This window comes from Euprymna scolopes, chromosome 30 (assembly GCF_053919585.1).
Source record: "Euprymna scolopes isolate OS-2025 chromosome 30, ASM5391958v1, whole genome shotgun sequence".
NCBI classification, from domain to species: domain Eukaryota; kingdom Metazoa; phylum Mollusca; class Cephalopoda; order Sepiida; family Sepiolidae; genus Euprymna; species Euprymna scolopes.
The window spans coordinates 73,994,016-74,003,795 of NC_136511.1; the positions used below are offsets into that span (position 1 = coordinate 73,994,016).

A 9,780-nucleotide genomic window follows, 5' to 3' on the forward strand; every position below is an offset into this window, starting at 1 on the left:
AGTACAGAATAATCACGTTGACACGTTTTGGATTATCGAAGTTAAGCAATGTTGAAATTGGTCAGTACTAAATGTGTGACCATTTGGGACTTTCAGGTGCTGGATGTGCTCTCCATTTATCTGGAGATTGTTTCCAGTCGTCCTGAACTTCTCTTTGCCATGGGACTCAAACAGTGCCAATTCAGGAGAGGTGTGCTTGGTGATTGCACAATCCTTGCTTCACAATTACACATGCAGCTGCTTTTACAGGATATCCTTTGTCTTTCGAGACTAAACGGAAGGATCAAAATGCCTCAATACCATCACATTCAAGACCAGAAAATACATTCTTAAGGCGTATGTTTGGTCTCTCTTGTTATATGCTTGCAAAAACTGGACTATCTGGCCCAAAATGTAGAAATGCATTAATAGCATAGAAATTTGGTTTGTGAGACAAATGTTAGGGGTTGTTTGGAAAGATCATTTTTCTAGTGAGGAAATATGAACTAGATCTGGATGCACTATAAGATTGCTGATGGAAATTACATTGTAAATGTAACATTGTTTTTTTCTCAACTTTTTCCAAAGATAACTTCATTATTTTGTAAACCCCCCCCCCTCTAAGTGTTTCTGAGCTCTTCTGAGGATTATATAATTTTTCTCCGGGCCTCTTGGAAGATGATACCGTATTTCTCTAGGCCTTTCCTAAGGTTTCATAATTTTTCACCTCCCTGCAAAAAAAAAAAAAAAAAAAATCACATCATCTATTTCTAGAGGTAACATTGCCCAGATTTAACTGGTTTAAGATCAAAGTGTAGTATCTGTTCTTCAGATGCTGCACTTCTATTTCTTGTTCTCTTTCGGTGGAGGAGAAATCCTTCACGACTGAGACAATTTTTATTTTTGTACCTTTTCTCCACGTTAAAAAACGACCCTGGTGTCTAACTCTGTCCCGTGGGGAGGCATAGTAAATAGGTACTACATATGAGCCTGCAAAAAAGCTCCCAACAATAATATAAAACGCAAATATCTGTGCATATTCTTGCATATCCAGCTGAATGTCGAAAACTACAAAACAACAATCCACAAAGTTAGTATATTCTTGATCAGCATTGTCCTGGATTAATAATATCTAACATTTAGAACAAAAGTATCATTCTCTGAGGGTCAACTGGGCCAGGTTTGATCAGGTGGAGAAAATTTTGCAATTTTATGTAGCAATTTGAAATGAAAATACCAACTCCTACCTCAGGGAATCTATTATATAAAGAAAAAAATTGTCTCTATGCATGTATGTCCAACTAGAGATGAATGGGCTGGTTGGAGTAGAGAGAAAGGAGTTTGGGGAAAGGAAGAAGAAAAAGAAAGAAAGGAAAGAGACGGATTAAGAGAGGTAGATAGAAAGATAGAAGCTTTAATAGATATGTGTTACACTTTTGCCCTAGGTAACATCGGGTATCCTTGCTAGTCATTTTATAAATACATGTCTAGGGGTTTATAGTGTGACATGGTTTCTTTTTCCTTTTCAGGCTGTAAAACAGATATTGATGATCTTGCCGGACGGATATCAAGTTAAGCGTGAAGTGGATTTTGTGCTTGACAAACTTTTTGAGACGATGAGTACGACTCACTTCCATTTGCGAGAAATGATTTTGGTTACCTACAATCAGGTGAGAAAAATATACCAGCACTATCTCTACTATTATATATAAGCCACTGTGTGTGTGTGTGTATGTATGTATGTGTGTATGTGTGTGTTCCTTCCTCATCCGGCTGAACCTATCTTTTGCAATTTTCACACAAAGGTAATTTATATACCTGGCAGTGTTCTTAGATATGTTTTGTACAGAAATTCATCCGATAAGTATTGAAAATCAAAAAAATCCGGTCTTAAAAAAATAGTCTTTTCTCTCTTATAGATAAAAATAGAAGAATTTTTTGCAGGGGAATATTTTATGTTACACCGGCCAAGGGAAATAATAAAATCTCAGCAAATCATTTTCGAAAATTGAAAAACATTAATCTTAAAAATAATCCCTTTCTCTTATCTATTATAAATTTAAAATGTCTGTTTATGTGTATGCATGTTTGTATGTCTGCTAAAAACTTTCGATAGATGCAACGGATTCTGACGAGCTAGTATCGTTTGAAGCTCGACGTCTTGGATGACAAATATCGAAAAATTGGCCAAAAACATTAATTCCTTTACCCTCAACTGGGCAGTTTTCTACAAGGAGGGGTTGTTTTTATCGTTGACATTTTTCCAAGTCATTGTCTCCATTGGATTGACTAGCCTTAATTCCAATACTCGCAACTTCCAGTTTTGCCATGGACACATCGGCTAAGATGTTATGTTTTTTTACCTTCTTTTCTGCTTCATGTTCAGGTTCGAGCCTTCCTTTTTAAAAATATTTTTTCTCTTAAACACCTCTCTTCTCTGGGGCTGCTTACTGTTTTATTTTTACCCCCCCCTTCCCGCTACTATCACTTTTTTTTTTAACACCTCCTGGGGTTTCTTACTACACCACCTTGACACACCCAGGCAACACCGGGTACCATCGCTAGTAGTTAATAAAGAAGAATTTTTATAGGGGAATATTTAACGTTACACTGGCCAAGGGAAATAATAAAATATCAGCAAATCATTTCTTCTTAAAACAAACAAGTTTAATGTCATCTGGAAATATAGCTCAGTAGTAGAGCATTCGACTGCAGATCGAATGATTCCCTGTTCAAACCCAGGTGTACCTCATCATTTTATTTTGATTTTTTTTTCTTTTTTAATAAAAGAGGAAGTACCATTTAAAATCTCTGCAAATCATTTCTTCGTTTGCATATTTTAAAACTAAACATTAATCAGAAGTGACTTTTCCAGGGCATTCATCGTCAAGCTCAAATAGCGGCTGACATGATATTGTAAACAAACACAGACGGAATTTGATGAACGACATTATCATTATTATTTTTATTTGTTTTGCGAATTAGTCTACTAAGCAAATTATTCCTTTTAATATATAATAATCAATAGAGGATTGATTCTATAATAATACATGCGCAATTTTTATAATTTTTAATAAATTAAAATATGTTTAAGCATATTGTACAATCAGGCAACGCTGGCCGTCCAGCTAGTCTTTTATAATGTTATTCCTTATTCCAAAAACAGTTCCTAACGAAAGCCTTAAAAGTGCATCCCGTAGCGAAGCCCCAATTTAGTAGCATTTGAAGCTGTGCATCTACGGATATATTTTTGGTTATTGTAACATCCAGAAATATGAGGGTGATTCCAAAAGTAAAGCTTCCTATTTTTAACTCCAAAAGTTGAAGAGCAAAAAAGACAAGAGCAGTACCATTAAAACGAACAACCTTTTTTGCTCAAGAATTAATTTTTTCTACATAGTTTCCAGCATTCTCCTTGCACTTTTCCCAAGAATTCAATGATGTATCCCGGCTTCTGATACACGTCCATGACATGGGATACTTTCTTAGAGTCTCATACACTCAATATCTTCAACAGAGAGATGAAAATTTCAGGTTATGAATGCATAAGTTCAGTCATCATAACAATGCAATTTATTATCCCTTTTGATCCATATGTACTAAACAAGATCTGATCTGATCCATAATAATCAGGTTTGTATCAAATGACATATGTATTAAACAAGAAATGTCATATGTATTAAACAAGAAATGTCATATGTAATAAACAAGAAATGACATCTATAATATAAATCTCACCTGTCTATTTAAATGTATGTATGTATGTATGCATGTATGTATGTATGTATGTTTCATGAGATTGGTATCGTTTTGAAGCTGGACTCTTCGGACGACAAATATTACTTACTTGGCCAAAACGTGGTGAGACAACAACTACGGAAGGCAGTAATTACAGTGGATGCAGTTAGGAGATTCAAAGTTCCTATCCCGTCGTGGTTATATACCTGACGAAGACCAGAGGAATAGTTGGCCGAAACGTTGTGAAACAACATTTAAGAAAAAAGATGAGGATAATAGTCCGCGATAAAATAAAATTAAGAAATGAAATATGTAATAAAAAAGAAATCACATATGTATTAAACAAGAAATAACATATGTAATAAAAAAAAGAAATGACTCATGTATTAAACAAGAAATGTGATATGTTATAAAAAAGAAATAAGTTATGTATTAAACAAGAAATAACTCGTGTATTAAACAAGAAATGATTCTTGTATTAAACAAAAAATGACATATGTAATAAAAAATGACTTATGTATTAAACAAGAAATGACATATGTAGTGAAAAAAGAAATGACATGTATTAAACAAGAAATGACATATTTAATAAAAAAAGAAATGACATATGTAATGAAAAAAGAAATGACTTATGTATTAAACAAGAAATATAATAAAAATGTATTAAACAAGAAATGTATTAAACAAGAAATGTAATAAAAAAAATGACTCGTGTGTTAAACAAGAAATGACTCATGTATTAAACAAAAAATGACTTGTGTATTAAACAAGAAATGACTCATGTATTAAACAAGAAATGACATATGTAATAAAAAAGAAATAACTTATGCATTAAACAAGAAATGACATATGTATTAAACAAGAAATGACATATTTAATAAAAAAGAAATGACATATGCATTAAACAAGAAATAACTTATGTATTAAACAAGAAATGACTTATGTATTAAACAAGAAATGACATATTTGATAAAAAAGAAATGACATATGTAATAAAAAAAGAAATGACTTATGTATTAACAAGAAATGACAAGTAAATTCACCCATATTTGAAAAGAACTTATCAGACAACAACGAGCTGATTAACAGATAAAGTATCTTATAAAAATATGTGGATGTTCCTAAAATTGCATTTTAAGGCATGGCAGACTGACTGATATAGATAAACTACTATTGGAATGACCCTCATATGACAAAGCACATTCCAGAGGCCATGCATAGCCTTCATTCATCGCTGGCAAAAGTACATTGAGAATGGTGGTGACTATGTAGAAAAATAAATTCTGAAGCACAAAAGGTCACTTGTTTTAATGTAGCACGACTGTCTTTGTTATATAATGTGAATGATAGTCTCTAGTTCTTATCTATTTGCTTATTTCTTTTATTTAAATGTTCTTTTTTAGCTAACTCTGTTTATTAGTCCGGGAATGTCTAGCCTCTGAGTGTGGGTGTCAGAACATATAGCAACATATACATAATGGCATACCTGTCTTCTGCTGGTGCCTCTGGGAGATTCGTCGATCATCTGTGGGGGAGCTGGAACATGTTTTAACAAAGACGCTTTCAAGACAAATGATTGTTTTTTTTATATATTTTCTTTATTCGCTCCCAAGCATTTCATCACAGTAGAACTGGAGTGAATGTGGTTATTCTGCATCCCTTTGGAAACCATCACCTCCTTTTGGGGAGACTTGCTTAACCCATCTTATCTCTTTGGCATCTTGAAACCAGCTCGACTAAAATTAACATGGCTTATTCAAATCATAACCCTTGAGACATCACTTCCGGACCCTATTCGTATACTTTCCGGTGCAACTTGATTGATCCCCAAGTTTGATACCAGTCACAACATTACTTTTTGACCCTTTCTGCACTCGCATCTCGCTCGACTTATTGTTTCTCCATAATTAAAACTGTTATTTACTTCGCTAGACAAATAGACAGATAGATAGATAGATATATAGATAGATAGATAGATAGATAGATAGATAGATAAATAAACCAATAACTGAATAATGTTTTCTACCTGGCGTTGCCTAGTGATTATGTTACATTTATCACTATTCAACTTTTTTCAGTTTAAAAAATAGGAGGCTTTACTTTTGGAATGAACTTTGTAAATACCACTTAAAACCAAAGTGTGACAGATGGAAAGCAAGACAGACGAACCAAACAGAGACACTTATAGCGATATATCGTATATCCTATAAATATAACTGGACATCTTTTGCTGCCTTAAAATCTCATTTCAAAGTAGAAAAAGTGTTACATTTTTTAAATCTTGTTTCTCTTTGTCACTAGGCACAGAAGAGCTCCTCACCAAAAAACCAGAGGGAACTCTACGTACAAAGCCTCTTGTTATTGGAACGTTACATTTATCTGATTCTCTTCAATGGTTATCTGCATATGGAAAAGAGACCACGTCGAAAAACATTCCGGCAATGGATGGAAAAGGTGGGTAACAGTGCATTAGCACTATATATATATATATATATATATATATATATATATATATATATATATATATATTATTTGTTTTTATATAAGCAGTAATGTGTTGCTACAGTCATGAGCGTGTTTCGGTCAGATGGTTTTTAGTAACTAGAGACCTCATCAGACATTCGGCTTATATGAAAGAACTTGATGATGATGATGATGATGACGAATAACAAAATTATGGAGAAAAATATTAAATTGATTTTATGCAATGAATATTATTTTGCTTTTATGAGAAAAAAAGGGTCTTCAAAATATGTATGTTTAAATACTCAATTGTTAACTATTCTGTACATTCTACTAACAATTTTCAAGAGTAAGTTTTACACTCTGTCGTTCAAACTTACTACCCCAAAATCTGACCACTGCTTTCAAAGCTTGCTACTCCAAAATCAACTCAGTCTCTGAAAAAAATAAGGATTCTCATTTAAACCAGCATATGAGGTTATTAAATATCTCATTGCCAACATATAAACACAAGCAGTAGCCATTTTTTCTTTATTCTTTTTATCTGTCAGTAACCTTGGTTGAAGTGAGTGTCCCGAATGATGAAGGTCTGAACAGAGCTGAAAGAGAGAAACAGATCAAATATCAAGGTGTCATGTATGATATGAAAAGAAACTGGGATCCTAGGAAGATATCAATCATACCAGTTATTATAGGTGATACAGGACTTATGAAGAAGAACCTGACGTCCTACCTAACTAATATTCCTGGTGGACCAAGTGCAAAAGAGATCCAGACAATTGCACTTAAGGGAACAGAGAGGATACTAAAAAGAGCTCTCGGTTGGTTTCAATAAAAAGCAGGGCAATGTTGGCAGCTGGTTTGGCTGCCCCATATCCAGCATTACAATCTTCAAAGAAAGAAAATGAAAAAAAAAAATCCTCAAAAGACAAAAAATCAGGTTTGTATCAAATTTTAAGGCATTAAATTATAATAGGCTTCTGTTTCAGTTCTGTTTTTGGTCACACTTGGATTATAATGCATCAACCCTTTATAAAGCATACGATAATTTAAATGCTAATGATGCTGTAAGTCATACTATTTATAAAATTGTACCCTTTTTTTCATTTCAGGATTGCAAACGAGCTGGTGTGTACAAATTGCTAAATGACCTCGCCTTCCACGACTTCCAGACAGAAATATGTGGCCTCAGCACTCTCCGTGAGCGCTGGAGGGAACTCAATAAGTTGGAAGATGGTGACTTCATGTAGTTGCAACACCCATGTTCCCCCCAAAATAGCAGATATATATTTTTTTTTGTTTTTCGTTTCAACCAGACTTCATCCTTCTCCGTATGCTTCAACATCTGAGACATCCTCTTTTTAAAAAGAAAAAATAAATAAATATATATTAATCTAAATATATGTATATATATATATATATATATATATATATATATATATATATATATATATATATATATATATATATATATATATATATATATATATAAACTTTAAAAAAAAATGTATAACATTGGATGTGGAGACTTTTTGGTTTTTTACGACTGAGTCATCACTTTTCAAGAACAAAAGCAACTCAAGGATAAGGATTAATGAAATAGATGGATTTTTAGTTGAATGATGGAGAATATTGTGTTTCCTTACATTGATCTTTTGAACCAATGCATTTCAGGTGAAAACATTACATACTTACACGTTATGGTTAAATTAATATAAATATATGAGAAAAATAATTACAAGTAAAAATGCAATTTATTGAGATTTATTGTACGTTTTAATGTAGAGTGTTGTACAACCAATTCTGTATGTCGAACAAGGGAGACAACCCATGATTTTAATTGACAAATTTAAACCAATGAATTTCAAAATATAATTGTTGCTGATATTTTTAATACATCTAGCACATCTTCCACTGGATGTTTTTTCGTAATGTTTTTGAATTTATACTAGTTTTACCATAACATGTAAATATGTAATGTTTTCACCTGAAATGTGTTGGTTGTAAAGATCATTAATGTAAACAAGCACTGAATATAGATCTGTTGGGAGTTTCTCCTTCCTTGTCTGGAGAATTTGGGTGTGTGGATTCATCCAGAATTTATTCTAGTCAAAAAATATCACATGAACTACATTAACCTTGTACAGTGAACCTCATCAAAATGGGACTTTGCAATTTTCATTACTGCTTTCTCTACATTGGATTACCACTATGGACACAATCACTTTTTAAGCCCAATTGATGAATATTTAAAAATCTGATGGAAAAAAAAAACTTCCTATAAATTGTTTTTATTCAATTAAAAAAAAAAAAAATGATTATTATCGATTGAGCACAAAATTTTAAGATTATAAACATTTTCAGATTATAAAATAAAAAAATTTGTATTAGTGTCATGAAACTTTTTGGTGGATGCATAAGTTACTCTCCCACCTTTCTTGAAAATTATATTTGGTATTAGGGAGGAAAAATTCTGGTTGTTCTTGATTAGGCAGATTATGAAAAAAAAATTATTGTTTAATTTTTAGTTGTATGGTTCAATTTTTTTACTTGAGTCAGACATAAAATTGTTGCCCCTTTTAGTTTATATTTCTTGAGGATTCATTACTTTCTAAAATGTTTATTTAATGTTAGTTTTAAAACTGTTTAGATTACTGCAGTTTTTCAATTGTCCGTTGATTTATGTCATAACTAAAACATGTAAGTGCATCTTCTAAAAATTCCTGACAAAACTACATTTTTAAAATTCTCTGATTTTTTTTATTATTTATGGTTTTGAGTCTTTGTTGATAAGTTTTGCCAAGTAATGGATTTCCCATCTAATGTGTTACACATTACTTGAACCACAAATTCTTTTATGATGAATATAAACGATTTGGAAAATTTGCCTTTTTAATTTTCAAAGATTTCATTTTTTTTTTTTAATTTTTTTTTTTGTAAATCCAGTCAATAATATAAAAGCAAAAATGTGTGTTTGTATGTGTGTGTGTTCATTTTTCGTGTATGTCCGGCAAAAAAGCTTTTTGAAGCGGGGGGGGGGGCCCTCCGGGGTGATTACTCTTTCTTAGAACCTTTTAACTATATTATATTATATCATATTAAGATTTACCTATATTATATTATATTATATTAAGATTTACCTATATTATAATATCTAATATTTACCTATATTATATTACGATTTATCTAATCTAAGATTTACAAAACGAACTCTCGTATATCTTAATTTCACTGACTTTTATTTTAGAGATTTTTTTCACCCGCCGCGTCTTTGTTTCGCTTTTCAGTACAAAAGTGAAACTGTGAAAGCAAAATCAAGTTCTCAGCATGAAAGGCTGAGACGTCCAGAAAGCAATCAGTTTTGATCAATTCGGGGGAAAAACCCCGTCATATCAAACAATTGCTATTCATTGGGACACTTCCCCAACATCTTGGCGGGGTAAACAAACAAATACGTAGAAACTCGCCTGCATCGCCAAGCTTAAGTCGAGTGATGTTTGACCTCATTAAATTCACGCACCTCTCATTTAACTTTATAATCGTTAAATTAAAATGGTTTTCACTTCCTCTCCCTCCGTGGTTGAGCGGGTAAGATGGCAG

The 9,780-nt window shown here is 32.3% G+C and overlaps 1 protein-coding gene across 2 annotated transcripts in view; it reads left to right on the forward strand.

The window, feature by feature from the left end:
- LOC145254837 (paladin-like) overlaps nt 1-7,615 on the forward strand; it is a 187,788-nt gene extending 180,173 nt beyond the window's left edge. For both annotated transcript variants that reach the window (XM_080113675.1, XM_080113676.1), the window contains exons 19-21: nt 1,509-1,649; nt 6,019-6,171; nt 7,293-7,615. In XM_080113675.1, coding sequence (XP_079969801.1) covers nt 1,509-1,649; nt 6,019-6,171; nt 7,293-7,430 — 432 coding nt within the window. In that variant the 3' untranslated portion in view covers nt 7,431-7,615. The remainder of the gene's footprint in view (nt 1-1,508; nt 1,650-6,018; nt 6,172-7,292) is intronic.
- The last annotated feature ends 2,165 nt before the right edge of the window (nt 7,616-9,780 follow it).